The sequence below is a fragment of the Nerophis lumbriciformis genome, linkage group LG01, assembly GCF_033978685.3.
Source record: "Nerophis lumbriciformis linkage group LG01, RoL_Nlum_v2.1, whole genome shotgun sequence".
Taxonomy (NCBI): Eukaryota; Metazoa; Chordata; class Actinopteri; order Syngnathiformes; family Syngnathidae; genus Nerophis; species Nerophis lumbriciformis.
This window is the reverse complement of record NC_084548.2, coordinates 27,250,944-27,270,000: the sequence shown is the minus strand read 5'-3', so window position 1 is coordinate 27,270,000 and position 19,057 is coordinate 27,250,944. Positions and strand designations below refer to the sequence as shown.

At 40.1% G+C, this 19,057-nt stretch overlaps 1 protein-coding gene across 4 annotated transcripts in view; it reads left to right on the top strand.

Moving 5' to 3' along the window:
* The window catches only part of LOC133617981 (sodium-driven chloride bicarbonate exchanger-like), a 121,582-nt gene extending 103,875 nt beyond the window's left edge, over positions 1–17,707 (top strand). For 2 of the 4 annotated variants that reach the window (XM_061978424.1, XM_061978431.2), the window contains 2 exons: positions 1,603–1,707; positions 15,577–17,707. In XM_061978424.1, coding sequence (XP_061834408.1) covers positions 1,603–1,707; positions 15,577–15,652 — 181 coding nt within the window. In that variant the 3' untranslated portion in view covers positions 15,653–17,707. Of the gene's footprint in view, positions 1–1,602; positions 1,708–7,040; positions 7,133–15,576 lie in introns of all 4 variants that reach the window. The other 2 variants (XR_009817098.1, XM_061978440.1) reach the window with 2 other exon arrangements.
* Positions 17,708–19,057: the final 1,350 nt, after the last annotated feature.

Genomic DNA, 19,057 nt, shown 5'->3' with positions numbered 1-19,057 from the left:
GTTGGTCCACTCCTCTTCAATGGCTGTGCGAAGTTGCTGGATGTTGGCAGGAACTTGAACATGCTGTCGTATACGACGATCCACAGCATCCCAAACATGCTCAATGGATGACATGTCTGGTGAGTATGTTGGCCATGCAAGAACTGGGATGTTTTCAGCTTCCAGGAATTGTGTACAGATCTTTGCAACATGAGGTAATGGTCTCGGGTGAATGGCACAACAATGGGCCTTAGGATCTCATCACGGTATCTCTGTGCATTCAAAATGCCATCAATAAAATGCACCTGTGTTCGTTGTCCATAACATACACCTGCCCATACCATAACCCCACACCTACTATGGACCACTCGATTCACAACGTTGACATCAGCAAACAGCTCTCCCACATGACGCCACACGCTGTCTGTCATCTGCCCCGAACAGTGAAAAACGGGATTAATCTGTGAAAAGAACACCTCTCCAACGTGCCAGATGCCATCAAATGTGAGCATTTGCCCAATCAAGTCGGTTACGACAACAAACTGCAATAAGGTTGAGACCTCGAAGAGGATGACGAGCCTGCAGATGAGCTTCCCTGAGACGGTGTCTCACAGTTTGTGCAGAACTTCCTTGGTTATGCAAACCAATTGTTGCAGCAGCTGTCCAAGTGACTGGTCTCAGAGAATCAGGTAGGTGAACCTGCTGAATGTGGATGTCCTGGGCTGGTGTAGTTAGACATGGTCTGCGGTTGTGAGGCCGGTTGAATGTACTGCCAAATTTTCTGAAACGCCTTTGGAGACGGCTTATGGTAGAGAAATGAACATTCAATTCATGGGCAACAGCTCTGGTGGACTGCACACTCCCTCAAACTAAATCTGTGGCATTGTGCCGTGTGATAAAACTGCACATTTTAGAGTGGCCTTTTATTGTGGGCAGCCTAAGGCACACCTGTGCAATAATCATGCTTTTTAATCAGCATGTTGATATGCCACACATGTGAGGTGTGATGATTATCTTGGCAAAAAGAAATGCTTGCTAACACAGATTTAGACATATTTGGAGGAATAGGTCTTTTGCATGTGCAATAAAAGTTTTAGAACTTTGAGTTCAACTCATGAAATATGGGAGCAAAAACAGAAGCATTGCGTTTATACTTTTGTTCAGTGTAAGTGTACTGAGGACACTGAAGTATATTCCTGACAGTGGTGTGCTGTCATGTATCCATTACTGTGTTTGTAGACACATTTGGACAGTGTCATGCTGCCCCAAATCCAATATTGTCCATGTGCACTTAGCGGAATTACAATTGCTCTTCACTTCTTTTTTCTCTCCACATCCTTTTATTTGTGAATTGCAACCAGTTGAGTTAGTCCTTCCCCTTCCGCTATGTAGCAAAAATGGCGACAATTGGGGGTGGTAAGTGTTACTGCACATTCATAATTTTGAGGGCAAAACCCGGGTAATTCTTATTTTAATTCCCTGTGTAACGCACTTAAGCACTCGAAAGACTGAGTATAAGTATGAATGTGCACCAGCTGAAACACAGCCATGGTAAACAACTGCTTCCATGCTGTGTTTGGTATTTTTTAAATGTATTTTATTTTTTGTTCAATCATTTTGAAGGAGCGACCCAGCTACAGTGAACATTACTGATGAGATGTCCAAAGGCTCTTTTGGGGACGTATGGAAGGGTGTCAGTCCTGTGGAAAAAGATCCTCCTGCTAAAAGGTAAATCTTTTTTCCAAGAAAAAAAAAACCCAGACATGGTGTGTTTAGGTCCAAAGTGGTTTACAGTATGTCCATCTATACATGTCCATTCTGTCCCAGCTCTATTTTATGATGTAAAAAGTGTGTACTATTACACTAATTAGTTTACCCATACAAAGATATGAACAGCATAATCATTATTTTATGGTTGTGACATAGTAGCTCCATCAAGATCGACAGATCACAGAGAAACACCCGGCGCTACACGCACAGGCACACACACAGACACACACATGCACACACACACCCACACACAGACATACACACATGCACACACACAACAAACCACATGTACACACTTTCAATCCGGTGACCGTGTAGCTTTTATTTAGCCCGGCAGAACATCAACGGAGCACACTTGATGCCTATGCCTATCCTCATTATCCATAATCTACATTTCTGGCCAAACATAAAAGTATTCACAACATACTTGGTCATTTTCGCAGCCGTCGGAGTCAAATTGAGCTGACGTTTCAAAGCATCAAAGCATTTCAGTGACCTCACCGTCAGGGGGAGGGTCCTAGGATTTAAAAAGAGGCCTTTGCCTGGCATTGAGAGGAGTATTGGGTTGGAGATAGTGGTGGTTGGAAGCTGAGAAGCATTGTTTTCCATTTTGTACTATTACAAAGAAGATAATAGACTTTAAGTTTTTACCAAATAAATGAAGTACTGTTTATTTTTTTTGTAATTATTTCGGCTAAATTATACAGGAATTTTTTCTGACACTTTTCACCATTTTTGTATTTTTTCACTTATTTTTGCCACTTTTAAGTTTTTTTCTTTTCACTTGCCTATTTTTCACCCTAATTGTGGGGATTGAACCCCACGACAAATGGTGTCAGAAGTGGGACGGCAAGTCGGAAAATAGGAATTACCTTCACATTTAAAAGCCGCACAGGGCTGCGCTCCCAAAAACAGCAAGAACAGGGTGGAGATTGTGAATACCCCAAAATGGATATTGTCAGAGAAGTAAAGGCCTCAGCAGAGGAGGAGGACTAAACCACTGCCTAGGCACCAGAACAAGCTGGGCCTTCAACACCAGTGCCAGGCGGAGAGTTTCTGGCAATGATGAGAGACTTTATGGCTGGAAAGAAGAAGAGAGAGGAGTATTTGTTGGCTTAGCTCAGATCCTGACTCTCACCTCAACAGGCACCCCAGTTTCAGACGCCTGCGCCACAGACTTTTGAACAGCTTGGCCCTGTTATGTCGTTTCCGCTGCACAATAAAGAGCCACCTTGACTTGAATGGAGACATTACAATGTCAAAAGTTCCTCTATATTAGGCAGGTGATGACCTTGAGAACTACTTATTACGGTTTGAGTGCATTGCTATAACCTGGAGATGGCCAGAGAATGAATGGGTCTGCAGACTAGTCTGCAGACCCTGTCTGGGAAGGCGCTAGAAGCATACACGGCGATGGATGAAGACAAAGCTCACTGTTACACAGACCTGAAGGCAGCATTGCTGGTAAAATTCAAGATCTTTACAAAGACTTACCATCAACAATTCTGGGCCGCAACTGTGCCTTCTGGTGAGCGCTCCAGTGGGACTTATCATAGTCTGAATAGCCTTTATCAAAGTTGGATTAGGCCAGAGCAGCACACCAAAGAACAAATTGGTGAAACCATCATCTTGAAGCAGCTGCTTTGAGTGCTCTCAGTGCATGTTCGTACCTGGGTGAAAGAACATGAGCCCACCGAAGGGCTTGGAGCGGCGAAACTGGCTATGCAGTACTTCAACGGGCTCCGAGGTGGACTAGCGGCTCATGTCCCCAGCACATCATACTGTCCAGCATTCCGTCCAGCAATCCAGCCACCTCTATTCAGACGGACACAACAGCCAGTAAGCGCCAGGTCGCACCAATACTGCCCCAAACCAGCGGCCAGCCCATAAGGACAGAATGTGTTACCATTGCCAGCAGCCAGGCCATACAGCCTCTGTGAGTCCCATACAAAGAGCCAAAGTTGCAACCGCTTGCTGTGCACCCCAACCTAAGATCAGCAGAGATCAGAAAGGCAAATTGCAACGATATCAAACTGTGTATCAATGGACAATAGGTTACTGCTTTGTTGGAAACTGGCAGTTGAATCTTACTTGTAAAGTACAATTTAGTACCCGTTAACAGTGTGGACTATAGCAGACAAGCAGACATTTTATGTGTTCATGGGGACATGCATCCTCATCCCAAAAATTATTTAAATGTGACAATAGATGAACACTCATTGGCTGACTTTTAGGGTGGTAGAAAATGTACCAGTGGATGCCATTTGGGGATGTGACATGCCCATTCTTGTAGAGTTATTTTATGAAAATAAACAACCGGGCAACACTTACGGTGGAAAGAATGCTAAGGCTAACACAAATACTACTGCAAAGGCAGGTCTGCATGTGCCCTGTCCTGTGGTTAAGAGGGCCCAAGCCGAAATTGGTCTCCGACATCTCCCAGACCTTGACGATAGTATATATAAGGGAGGAATAAAATGACCTAGATAGTTAAGGCGCCAACAGCGTTTTGAAAATCACTTAAAGCCTTTTGACACAAAATATTTTTTTACTGATAATATGTGGAGTGGGTTAGGTCACGATTTTATTGGCCCTCCATGTACACTGACATCCAAACATATTGTTCCACATGCCACACATGTCAAATATCATGCCCCGCCAGCAAGTCAGACAGAGGCCTCCTTTGTCAACTTCCTGTCATCTCCACTCCCTTTAGTAGGATAGCAAGGGACATTGTGGGTCCGCTGGTGAAGAGCTGTCGGTGACACCAGTATATTGTTCTTGTGTGCAATTATGCCACCAGATTCCCTGAAGCCTTCCCACTTTGCTGTATCATTGCACCGGCCGTCCTTCATGCACTGGTGCAGCTCTTTTGAAGAGCGGGACTCCCAGACGAAGTGCTGACTAATCAGGGCACTAACTTCACCTCCAAGCTATTGCAGCTTTTCAACAATCCGCTGGGAATTAAGTCCATCAATACCACGCCCTAGCATCGCCAAATAGATGGACTTGCTGAAAGACTCAACCAGAACCTGAATAGGATGTAACAGAAATTTGTGGATGATACCGGAAAGGACTGGCACCGTTGGCTTCCATTTATACTCTTCGCCTATGGGAAGTTCCCCAAGCATCAACAGGATTTTCACCCTTTAAACGTATGTATAACTGTGACGTCCAAGGCCCATTGGACCTACTCTGGAAGAGCTGGAAAGCCTCAGCACCCGCGTCAAATGACCATGGAGTGATCCAATACATGCTCCAAATGACAGACAGTTTGACCAGGTATCAAGAGAAGGCTCAAGAGAACCTGCAGGAGGCCCAGAAAACGCAGAAGATCTGGTATGACAAACAAGCACGTCAGCGTGACTTCCAGCCAGGGCAAAAGGTTCTTCTCCTTCTTCCTTCCTCCAGTAATAAATTGCTTGCAAAGTGGGAAGGTCTTTATACAATCATCCGTCGAATGAGCCCGGTCACTTATGAGATACTCCAACCTGACAAGAAGAAACAAATACAAACATACCATGTGAACCTGCTTCAATTATGGAAACAAATTTAAGCTCCAACTCATGTAGTGTCACTGGTGAAAGACATTCAGATGGAAGAAGAGTATGATCCCAGTGTAGCAGTAGTCACCAAGACACCCGACCACGGAACTAGGAGCACAGCTTCGGCAGGTGTTGCAAGAAGTATCATCCCTCTTTGCTGCCAAGGCAACCGTAATTGAGCATGCAATCCGGCTAAAGGAGGCTCATCCACTCCGCCAGCGACAGTATCGTGTTCCACAGCAGCTGGTGGAGAAATTACGCAGAGAGGTCGAGGCCATGCTGGAAATAGGAGTCATCGAGCCATCAAATTTGGAGTGGTGGCACGGTGGTCATTGTTGGCAAAAAGTATGGATCCATCCGCATCTGCTTTGACATCTGCATGTTAAAATCCATCTCTGAATTTGAGGCCTACCCAATTCCACAAATAGACAAACTTCTAGAAAGCAGTGGATCAGCAGCTTACATCACTACACTAGTTATTGGCAAAGATTTTCGGCAGGTGCCCCTTTGAGCCAGCGAGTCAGCCATACACTGTGTTCCGGACCCCTGGTGGGTTATTTCAATTGCCTGTTATGCCTTTTGGACTGCAGGGAGCACCAGCGACTTTCCAACGACTGATGGATAAAGTCCTCTAAAGTTATGAGGAGTATAATGCAGCTTATCTAGATGATGTGGTGAGCTTCAGCAGAACCTGAAAAGAACACCTGCAACATATAAAGCAAGTTGTTGGAAATATCCAGGCAGCAGGACTGACTTTAAATGTCAGTAAATGTGAATGGGCGCAAGAGGAAAAACGGCACTTTTGCGATCAGTTGGGAAGCTGAGAGGTCCGATCACATGTGGATAAAGTGGAAGCAATCTTGAGTTGTTCTCGCCTTTGCACCAAAACGAAGGTGAGATCCTTCTTGATATCGCGCAAGACTAAGACAGACCAACGTTTTAATGTTTTATTTGTTCCACTTATCTGGGTCCGAGTTTCTGGGGCAGTAGTCTCAGTAGAAAAGCCCAGACTCCGGCCATCTTGTCCTTTTCCACCAGGGGGACACTGAGGCATTCCCAGGCTAGCTGCGAGACATAATTCAGCGTGTCCTAGATCTAGCCCGGCGTCTGCTGCCAGTTAGGCTTGCCTCAACAAGAGAGGCATTAGAGATATACCGAAACAAAATGCCTGAGTCACCTCACCTTGGTTCTCTCAATGGGGGGGCGGGGGGGGTGCAATGGGAAGCTGTAAGCGGGGGACGCACAGCTATCTCCAGCCCAGCAGCTTGCTAGATATCCATGCAGGCCTTTTGTTTTTTCCACTCTTAGTTGCGTGTTCTCCCAGTCCCTTGTTTGTGCGCTTTCTTTAGATTATTGAATAATATTATTTTACTCATCATCTGCCTCCCGTCTCTGCTTTTTTGGTGTCACGCCGCTAAGCTACGTTCCAGCTTCCTGACAAATATATGTGTTGTATGGACACATACCGGTAACCGCTCTGTTGGGTCAAATGCTTGCTGATTGGTTTGGGGACTAAGTACTTATTTCACTCAATGTATTTTTCTACCCTCTTGTCTCTCTCCTTACTACAACGGAGTACTGTTCATATCTTTGTAATGGAGTAAACTTACAAAATAAGCATTGAATATTGTTAGTGTCGGAACAAAAGAGGTGTATTATCATCTATTTCGTAGGGAATAAACATCCCTTTTTAGAAATACATATGTGTGTATACATGGCCTGCTCTAAATGATGTCCACCATGTAGGCTAACATAGAAACTCCTGCATTGCCTCTCTCCATCTCATTCCACCCCTCAAGATCCCCTTCCTAACCTCTCAGAAGCTGAGAAGCAAAAAGGTGAGTCTTGCACTGTTGCGCTTGGTGAGGCTTGAAATGGCTGCATGTTAGATGCAGTGATCTAGGGGTGTAACGGTACGTCATTGTCACAGTTTGTTATGAACCGCAATTCGCTTTATTTTGGGAGCATAATCCAAAACAAAAAATGGTTTTATTTTTTTCAATGATTTAATAAAAACAACATCAATAACAGCAAACTTGCAGGTAATTCTACATGGACACCTTTAATCGGATTAATGGCCTAACTGGAATAAAAATGTTCCATGTAAACACGGCATTCGGAATATTCTGACCCAATCACACACGTTCGGTTTAAAATTTCATTCGGATCGAGACGGGTGTTTTATGCCGAAAGTCATTCTGATTGTAGCGCATGAAAACACATCTTCCGAAATGCGCATGTCTTTGATGTCAGCTATACTTTGGTGGTGGAGCGGGGACTACATTAAATAGTCTCGGAATGTAGCCATTGTTTTGCTGCCAAGTTTCATATAGTCTGGGATGTCAGGGACAGGTAAAGTGGGCGCCCCAAGAAGACGACACCTTAAGAAGACTCTTTCCTCACTTTGTCATCACTTGAGTATCATGGGCTGTCTTCTACACATTGCAGTCAGGGATTTCAGGATGGCTGACGGCTCTCTGCCCTGACAATCCGGAACAGACTGCATGCGGCCAATCTCTGTTCTCATAGGTCTGTCAGGACGTCTGTCTTGACGGCCCTCCACCGTCAGACCTTTTTGCGCTAGTGTCAGTAGCACGCTCATTAGAAGCTGAACATGTGGAGGAACATTCATTTCAGCGATGAGTCCAGATTCTTTATGACAGTTAGATCGTAGACTCAAAGTATTGAAAACGCTATTTTGATAACTGTACCGCGAGAGGAACGTCTTTTGGTGGAGGTCATGTGATGGTGTGGGGCATAAAACAAGGTTTGTCAATATTGTAGGCAATCTCATTACAGACAGATATCTAGATGAGATTTTACAACCAGAGGTAATACCATATATCCACAGTAGGGCTGTCTTCGACTAAAGATTTTAATAGTCAAATCTGATTTTAGATTTTGCCAATAGTTTATGATCAGTAGAACCTACAGCATTTTTTTTAAGAGAAATAAACAGATGATCATATGTAGTAGTGTATACTGACTGGTTACTAGGTGTCGGTAATATCACATACTGTATGTGCTCTAGCTTGTATACAGTGAATCTCTCTCCTAAAGCTAATTAAAGTTAATTAATACAGCTAATATTTCATTAAAGTGAACAAAACAAAGATCTCATATGTGAGATTTTCCATCTAAAAAAAAGTCTAAACCACAGTTTGTCAGGTTCTTGCTCTGGCGCAGCACCAAAGAGGACATCAGACTTGACTAAATAGAGCAAGTAAAAGTATAACCACCAGCAGAATGAGCATTACCTTTGCAAAAGAAGCGCAACACTTCCGAGACGTTATGAAATTGGCTGGAAATTGGACATGGCGTGGGCCAACCATGGGATTCGGCCAGTAAAAGGCTTACGATGGCACGGCGAGCTTTGTGTATGACATCACAGCGCCTTGACAAGTCTCGATCAGGTCTCTAATGTACAAACATACTCCCAGCATTATTAGTAAAATGTTATAGTGTGTAGACAAATACTTTTTATGTAGTAAGAGATGTGTGAGGCCAAAACACGGCAGCCGGTTGGTTAAATGACGTCAGAAAGCAGTGATTGCTCTCTTGTGACTGCTGAAATTGTAAATAGATATAAATTACAGTAATACCGCAACATAGGAGCACATTGCATATCGTGACTTAGCACTAACTCGGAATACTCGTATCTTAAAGTAGCCCCGCCTATTGAAATGATTTGAAAACAATTTAAATTGGGATTGGCCATCTTAAAACAGCTCAATTTTAACATCCATCCATCCATCCATTTTCTACCGCTTATTCCCTTTGGGGTCGCGGGGGGCGCTGGAGCCTATCTCAGCTACAATCGGGCGGAAGGCGGGGTACACCCTGGACAAGTCGTGTAACATGATTTTTAAAAAGAAAAAAACTATCTCTTACAAAAGAAATATTGTTAGAAAAATTATACAATAATAATACAAACTGCTACAGGACAGTGGTTTTACGAATGTAACAGGGTAGGTAGATAATGGAAAATGCCCACGCCAGCACTCCTGTGAACGCATCACCTGTGTTTGGTAATACAGTAATAAATATGTAAAGAGTTAACCTTTTCCAGCAGACTGATGAGCACTTCAAAATTGTCAGTTTTTTCTGTGTGGCGCTTTCCCGTCGCATTAGATCCAATATGTGCAACAAGCCAAGTTACCAAAGGGGCAAGGCTGGGATGGCAGCCAGTAATGGTTATGGATAAGTTTATGGTGTTAGTTTATTCCGAACATGCATACAATCACAATATCATACGTCACATATTTACAGTTTCTCATTACAGCATGTCTGAAAAGGAGTAAGAGGAAGTAGAGTTTATTTAATCCTACCCCTTTCCCTCTCATAGCAATTTCTAACAGTTTTTACTGCTCATTCTTAGGGCTGGGCGATATGGCCTTTTATTAATATCTTGATATTTTTAGGCCATGTCACTATACGCGATATATATCTCGATATTTTGCCTTAGCCTTGAATGAACACTTGATGCATATAATCACAGCAATATGATGATTCTATGTGTCTACATTAAAACATTATTGTTCATACTGCATTAATATATGCTCATTTTAAACTTTCATGCAGAGAGGGAAACCACAACTACGTCAATTTACTAAAACTGTATTTATTAAACAGTTATTAAGCAGTGGCACAAACAATCATGTCATTTCAAAACAGAAAGTGAAAGATTGTCAGACATTTTTTAAAACAAGCTATTAGTGCACTTTTGTGCATGATGTCACTAAGATGACATATCAAAACAACACTAAATTAAAGTGCACTTTTTGTACAGAACGCCACTACAATAGTTTAAAACAAATAAAGTGCACTTTTGTGCATGATGTCACACAAGACATTTCAATAACTGTCAAATAAAAATGAGCTGCATAATAGGAAATCAAATAGTTTATGTCCTTCGCTATGTGGTAGGTTCCTGCGGACGTTATCTCCTTCTGTTGTTGACTATTTTTTTCATACGGTGTTGATGTGGAAATGGAAGACTCCAGGCTCAATTGGGTCAGTGCATTTTGTTGGTGTGGCACCGGCCGAGATGTTGACATGCAGAGTTTCAAGCACTCCTCTCTAGAGCAGTGGTCCCCAACCTTTTTGTAGCTGCGGACCGGTCAACGCTTGAAAATTTGTCCCACGGACCGGGGTGGGGGGGATTTTTTTTATTATTATTTTTTTTTCATAAATAAAAACAATCATGTGTGCTTACGGACTGTATCCCTGCAGACTGTATTGATCTGTATTGATATATAATATATATATTGTGTTGTTTTATGTTGATTTAATAAAAAATAAATACAATTATTATTATTTTTATTTTTTTTTATTTCTTGTGCGGTCCGGTACCAATCGGTACCGGCCCGCGGCCCGGTGGTTGGGGACCACTGCTCTAGAGGGTGACTTTTCAAATTATGCTACAAATTAGTAGTGCTGCTACTTTTTGTAGCAACGCTTTTGCCGCATACTTGACATAGAGTATTACGGTTGTCTGTTCAACATCTTCCCGCTTGAAGCCAAACCACCGCAAGACGATGGACCCCCTGCTGTTTTTTAGGGAATTAATTCTTCTTCCTTCATTTGTTACCAGATTGGCCCCTTAACTCTCTCGTATTACCACTCGCGTCGCTCCGCTAGCACCACAGCCAACGTTACCCATGCCGCTACCTCTCTGCTCGGCGAGGGCGTATGATGTTGTACGCGCGACAGTATGTGACAAGGTGCATTTGTTTTATGTCACTGTGAGAAGGAGAGACAAGAAAGTGTAAGAAAAGCCTGGAGTGTAATGCCCGCAGCTAAAAGCAACTGTGTGAGAACGTATACTCGAATACTCACGATATAGTCATTTTCTACATCGCACAGAGACAAACCCACTATATATCGAGTATATTCGATATATTGCCCAGCCCTACTCATTCTTTACCATAACATTAAATAAAAAACATAAATAAATCAATCAATGAATATATTAGAAAATAGACAAATGAGTAAGTAAATAATGATCAATTACTCAAATAACAATACAGTTCTCATAAATAAATAGTTGAATAATTTATTATTTACAAAATAATGTTGAAAAAGCAGATACAGTATACCTAGTTAGGCTATCTACCGCAGTCAGTGTTGTGGTGGATGAGAGTTGACGCTTGTTAAGCGATAGGCTGGGAAAATCACCAGACGGGGGCGGCAAGGACATGTCCGGTGCTCACGACGAGACAAAGACTAACATAAACCGCTGGACACCCGGGGCATCGACATGCATGCATATTAAGGCGAGCCGCGGGAAAGGATCAATCTTCAGCAGCAGGAGCAGGGGGATGTGGGCAGGAAGGCTGTGAAAGCTGGACTGCTGCTAAAGGTTTGATTTCCCACCGTTGGAAAACAAAGTTATTTTAATCTATAAGCTATAAGCTATAGGAGGTTTTAGGGAGGATCTTACGGCGTTCACTGTGGCATTAGCTACGGCATCTACCTGCTTGGCAGCTCGTAATTTAAACTATGCTCGCAATTTAAAGCATAACAAAAAGCCATTACACAGTTTGTATCTTAAAGTAAACATAAGTTGAGGTACCACTGCATCTCTTACACTAAAATTATTTGTCTGCACAAAAGAGTCTTTTATTAATATCATCAAGAAGACATGACGAACGATCTATCTTCCCAACACACCTGCTGTACGCATTGGGCCTCAGCGGGTACTGAACTGGCAGGGTATTTAAAGGCCTACTGAAATGTGATTTTCTTATTCAAACGGGGATAGCAGGTCCATTCTATGTGTCATACTTGATCATTTCGCGATTTTGCCATATTTTTGCTGAAAGGATTTAGTAGAGAACATCGACGATAAAGTTCGCAACTTTTGGTCGCTGATAAAAAAGCCTTGCCTGTACCGGAAGTAGCAGACGAGTAGCGTGACGTCACAGGTTGTGGAGCTCCTCACATCTGCACATTGTTTACAATCATGGCCACCAGCAGCGAGAGCGATTCGGACCGAGAAAGCGACGATTTCCCCATTAATTTGAGCGAGGATGAAAGATTTGTGGATGAGGAAAGTGAGAGTGAAGGACTAGAGGGCAGTGGGAGCGATTCAGATAGGGAAGATGCTGTGAGAGGCGGGTGGGACCTGATATTCAGCTGGGAATGACTAAAACAGTAAATAAACACAAGACATATATATACTCTATTAGCCACAACACAACCAGGCTTATATTTAATATGCCACAAATTAATCCCGCATAACAAACTCCTCCCCCCTCCTGTCCATATAACCCGCCAATACAACTCAAACACCTGCACAACAAACTCAATCCCACAGCCCAAAGTACCGTTCACCTCCCCAAAGTTCACACAGCACATATATTTCCCCAAAGTCCCCAAAGTTACGTACGTGACATGCACATAGCGGCACGCACGTACGGGCAAGCGATCAAATGTTTGGAAGCCGCAGCGTACTCACGGTACCGCGTCTGCGTATCCAACTCAAAGTTCTCCTGGTAAGAGTCTCTGTTGTCCCAGTTCTCCACAGGCCAATGGTAAAGCTTAACTGTCATCTTTCGGGAATGTAAACAATGAAACACCGACTGTGTTTGTGTTGCTTCAGCCGCTAACAATACACCGCTTCCCACCTACAGCTTTCTTCCTTGCTGTCTCCATTGTTCATTGAACAAATTGCAAAAGATTCACCAACACAGATGTCCAGAATACTGTGGAATTTTGCGATGAAAACAGACGACTTAATAGCTGGCCAGCATGCTGTCCCAAAATGTCCTCTACAATCCGTGACGTCACGCGCAGGCGTCATCATACCGAAACTTTTTCAGCAGCATATTTCGGCGCAAAATTTAAAATTGCACTTTAGTAAGCTAAGCCGGCCGTGTTGGCATGTGTTGTAATGTTAAGACTTCATCATTGATGTATAAACTATCAGACTGCGTGGTCGGTAGTAGTGGGTTTCAGTAGGCCTTTAAGATAAGAAGATTAAAAAAACTTTCTTTTGATCTGTTAATGTGTACAGTGTGGGAACCAAACTTAATGTTCAATACCGAAAAGTGTGATTACAAATGAATGGACCTTTCCACCCCTAAGTGATGCCAAGCTGCAACGGTGTGAATGTTTTTGGTTTGAAAAACTACACAGCCTGGGCTTGCATGCACTTCTCTTGCCCATGCACATTTACCCTTGCATGTTATGATGAGTTGTTTATTGCCTCGCATGAGTGCATTTCAGTGTTTGCATGCCTTGTAATGTGCTTTGACTAACATTCAGTTACACTATTGTACAATTGTTTGACTCTTATACACTTACAATGTGTCTCATTTGGCAAACTGCCATAATTGCATTAGTCTTTTGAGTGCACAAGTGTGTACACTAAGAAATATGGCAAAATGCCATATACTGTCTGTCAGTCACCCAGATGTCAAACTCTGAACACTCAAAATTGGGGTGGGGCTAACTCAAATGGTTGCAAAATCACCTTTGAAAGTAGAGAAGGAAAATAATGTGATGGTCTTTCCCGGTAGTGTGCAATGACAGTAATGGATTTTGAACAGCACTACTGTCTATATTCAGGAACTGAGTATACATTGTACATAGTATACTGATTAAGGTGTACTGGTATGTATTCCATTTGAGACACAACAAGCGTCAAAAAACAGAATGCAAATACTGTATGTGGCAATGATATCATGCTGATGAAGATCATCACACAATCAAAGCATTCAGTCAGATGTCTTTTATAATTGCATGATGTATTGGCACTTTAAAATGATATGCTGTGCTGTATTAACTTTTACATCCATATATATATATATATATATATATATATATATATATATATATATATATATATATATATATATATATATATATATATATTAGGGCTGCGAATCTTTGGGTGTCCCACGATTCGATTCAATATCGATTCTTGGGGTCACGATTCGATTATAAATCGATTTTTCCAATTCAACGCGATTCTCGATTCAAAAACTATATTTTTCCGATTCAAAACAATTCTCTATTCATTCAATACGTATGATTTCAGCAGGAACTACCCCAGTCTGCTGACATGTAAGCAGAGTAGTAGATTTTTGTAAGAAGCTTTTATAATTGTAAAGGACAATGTTATATCAACTGATTGCAATACTGAAAATTTGTTTTAACTATTAAATGAACCAAAAATATGACTTATCTTTGTGAAAATATTGGACACAATGTGTTGTCAAGCTTGTGAGATGTGATGCAAGTGTAAGCCACTGTGACACTATTGTTCTTTTTTTTTTATATATATATTTTTTTATAAATGTCTAATGATAATGTCAATGAGGGATTTTTAGTCACTGCTATGTTGAAATTGTTACTAATATCGATACTGTTGTTGATAATATTCATTTTTGTTTCACTACTTTTGGATTGTTCTGTGTCGTGTTTGTGTCTCCCCTCAATTGCTCTGTTTATTGCCGTTCTGAGTGTTGCTGGGTCGGGTTTGGTTTTGTAATTGGATTGCATTGTTATGGTATTGCTGTGTATTGTTTTGTTGGATTAATTAATAAATTTAAAAAAAAAAATAATAATAATAATAATAATAATAATAATAAAAAAATAAAAGAATAAAAATTAAAAAAAATTGATTTTTGAAAAATGAGAATCGATACTGAATCGTACAATGTGAGAATGGCGATTTGAATTCGAATTGATTTTTTCCCACACCCCTTATATATATATATATATATATATATATATATATATATATATATATATATATATATATATATATATATGTATATGTATATGTATATGTATATATATGTATATGTATATGTATATAGTACAGCCCAAAAGTTTGGACACACCTTCTCATTCAATGGGTTTTCTTTATTTTTATGACTATTTACATTGTAGATTGTCACTGAAGGCATCAAAACTATGAATGAACATATGTGGAGTTATGTACTAAACAAAAAAAGGTGAAATAACTGAAAACATGTTTTATATTCAAGTTTCTTCAAAATAGCCACCGTTTGCTCTGATTACTGTTTTGCACACTCTTGGCATTCTCTCCATGAGCTTCAAGAGGTAGTCACCTGGAAGGGTTTTCACTTCACAGGTGTCATAGTTTTGATGCCTTCAGTGACTATCTACAATGTCATGAAAATAAAGAAAACACATTGAAATGAGAAGGTGTGTCCAAACGTTTGGCCTGTACTGTACTATATATATATATATATATAATTTTTTTAATTAATTTATTTATTTTTTATTAATTGATTTATTTTCTGCCCAGGTTTTCCAAAAGTGGCGAGAAGCGTCACAAACGTCGGAGGCGCGACAAGAGCTTGGACAGAGAGACAAGTTTGTGAAGACACACACTGGCAGTGCCGCCATTTTGTCATGTCTGTGTTAAAGATAGTTTTTAAAATACTGTGCCACACTCAACCACCTTTGTACTGTGATACACTGTTTTTTGTCTTTGTGTGCAAGTTGTGTACTAAAAAGGTTAAATTAGAAATGTCATTGTCATAAAGAGTCAATGCACATTTGTGCAAAACCAGCAGCAAATGTAATGTTTTCAACAGGCCAAAATTATTGACAAATTTTGAATAACATTAATTGTATTTTACAGATTTGTATGCTTTGCAAAATCTGCATCGTATTGAAAAAAAAAAAAAAAAATGCTTATGTGTGTTGCACGTCCCTGAAGTGTGAATATATAATCTTCAAACGTTTGACAACAAAAAAGTTTACATTTTAAAGAGGAACTGCACTTTTTGGGGGAATTTTGCCTATCGTTCATAATCATTATGAAAGACATGACGAAGGATGGATTTTTTAAATACATTATTTCTTGTAAGCAAATGTAAATTAAAGTCCGCTTGATAAATAACCATTGAAAAACCGCCAACAATACTCCATTTACATATCATGACTTGAATATTAACCAAGTGTTAGTGATATTGCCACAGCCCCCTGTTTATTTGTGAGGATGATGGTCATGCTTCATCTAAATGGGAACATATGAACAATTCTAGCAGTCGGCATCCTATTGACAGCAGACCTTGCACAGTAAATTATGTTTTATTTATGTTTGTTGGCTCTTGTAACGTCAGCAGTAAATAATAGTCATGAAGAAAAAAAAAAGCAAACGTTTTTAAAAATGAATGCGCCGCGTTTGCTTAAAATTATCAAAATACGGAAATATTAAATGTTATTATAAATATGCCCGTTATTACATTGCATATATATTTACATCATGTATATAAAACCTTAATGGAGGTGTCCGGATGTTTTTTTAAGGGCTTTGTAGGCAGAATTGCGCGGCTCCATTGAAAGCGAACTTATGACCGAATTTGTTTTAATATTCAGACTGCAACATTTTTTTTTTTAAATCCATCGTCATGATGGATTTCATAATGATTGTAATTGATAGGCAAAATTCCAAAAAAGCTCAGTTCAGCTTTAGTTTTTCAATACAGAACAAATGTCATCATTTATTATGACATTGCAATTAAATCATTTAAAAATGTATTGGAATAAACATTTATAATATTAATTACAAAATTACAAATGAATTACAAATATAGAAAATAATGCATTACAAATAAGATTTAAATGTGTATTATATTTCATATATATATATATATTGAATATATGCATTTTGCATCAAGACTTTAGGGACACATTTGAGAATTTGTGTGATGTCTAAAGGTTATAAAGCAAATCTTTGAGTTTTTATGTATTCTGTATAATTAATTGTTTGTGATGGTAACAGCAATTTATTTATTAATTTTCATGACATTCCATTTAAAAATATCTACCTTTTTTTTTAAAGACACCATGTTAGCGTAGCTCTTTTTGGGAATTGCTCTTACTTGGTCTTTGTTTTGTATTGCAAAGGCGGATCTTTAGAGTTGCTTGTACAGGAAACATTAGCACTTGTGTCATCTTGTCACCCATGGACCTATGCTCTCCTCCATGCTGTTGGCATTCAAACTTTGTATTCTTTAAAGACACTTCTAGAGATGCAATAATGAAAAAATCAGCAAAGGGCAACCTGTAATATGTGTTAACTGTCTTAACAATGTATAATACATGCTATATTTTATTAAGTGTTACTAATATATTACAAAACTGATGTCAAAGACAGTTTTTTCATGTAGATGTTTCTTTCCTTTCATCTCATTTATGCTTCTTTGTTCCTCAGACAAATCAATAATATTAAAATAATACATTTTTAACACATTTGGGTTTGTTTTTGCCTTAAACTTTGGCAGAAGGTAGCCATGCACTTTCTGTTCATAAATTGGACTGGTGATTTTGCCATAATTTACTTTCCAATTGTTGTTCACTTGTGTTTTCTGAAGAATGACAAAGAAGCAAGAGTGTTTAAAAATGTTCAATAAACTTAATTCACGTTTTGTTCATGTCTCTTTTGCTCGAGAACACAGGAAACAGCAATCCGGAGATAAAAATGAGTATGAAGTATATATATTTTCTGAAAAGGATTACAACAGTGTTGTTCTAACTTTATCCAGTGAAGGCTGCACTCATTTTGTACATAAAGGAAACCAAAGTTGGTCAAACTTTGCAAAACAATTTGAACAGGAAATCTTTGCTTTGTGTAATAGCTCTCAAAGCAAATTACTGTAATGTCTAATAAAATATGATCTAATATATTTTTACCTTAAACTGGTAATAATGGATAGTCGTCATTATGTTACCCACGCTATAGATTACGTAAGGCAGCAAACATCAAGAAAACCGGTTGTAGCAAACTTTACACAACAAGCACTTAAATGCACAAATGTCAAAAAAAGGAAACACTCCAAGACTAGCTTATATAAAAAATAATTCCATAAAATCATAGGATTTACACCACAAACTTAAAGGGGAACATTATCACAATTTCAGAAGGGTTAAAACCATTAAAAATCAGTTCCCAGTGGCTTATTTTATTTTTCGAAGTTTTTTTCAAAATTTTACCCATCACACAATATCCCTAAAAAATAGCTTCAAAGTGCCTGATTTTAACCATCGTTATATACACCCGTCCATTTTCCTGTGACGTCACATAGTGATGCCGATACAAACAAACATGGCGGATAGAACAGCAAGGTATAGCGACATTAGCTCGGATTCAGACTCGGATTTCAGCGGCTTAAGCGAAATTGAAGAAGAAACTGAAGCTATTGAGCCATATCGGTTTGAACCATATGCAAGCGAAACCGACGAAAACGACACGACAGCCAGCGACACGGGAGAAAGCGAGGACGAATTGGGCGATCGCCTTCTAACCAACGATTGGTATGTGTTTGTTTTTAAGTGTTGTAATGTTTTTAAGCTAAATTATTGGTAAACACAGTTTATGTATAATAATTTACGTAAAACCGCGAGTAATGAATAAGGTTTTTATCAACTAATATATTCTGTAGACATACCCTCATCCGCTCTCTTTTCCTGAAAGCTGATCTGTCCAGTTTTGGAGTTGATGTCAGCAGGCCAGGGAAGCTAGGGTGGATATTCTTCTTTTGATCATCTTCGGTGGCATAAGGGACGGTAGAAGCGGTGTGAGCCAAGACATCCAGGGGGTTTAGCTCGCTCGTCTGCGGGAACAAACTGCCGCCATTGCTTGCCGTGCTACTGAGGTCCTTTGTCCCTGAATAGCTCACACACTCCGGCAGATTCAATGGGGGTCTGGCGGCAGATTTCTTTGACTTTATCGTTGGAAATGCATCTGCTTTGAGTGTCGCAGGATACCCACACATTCT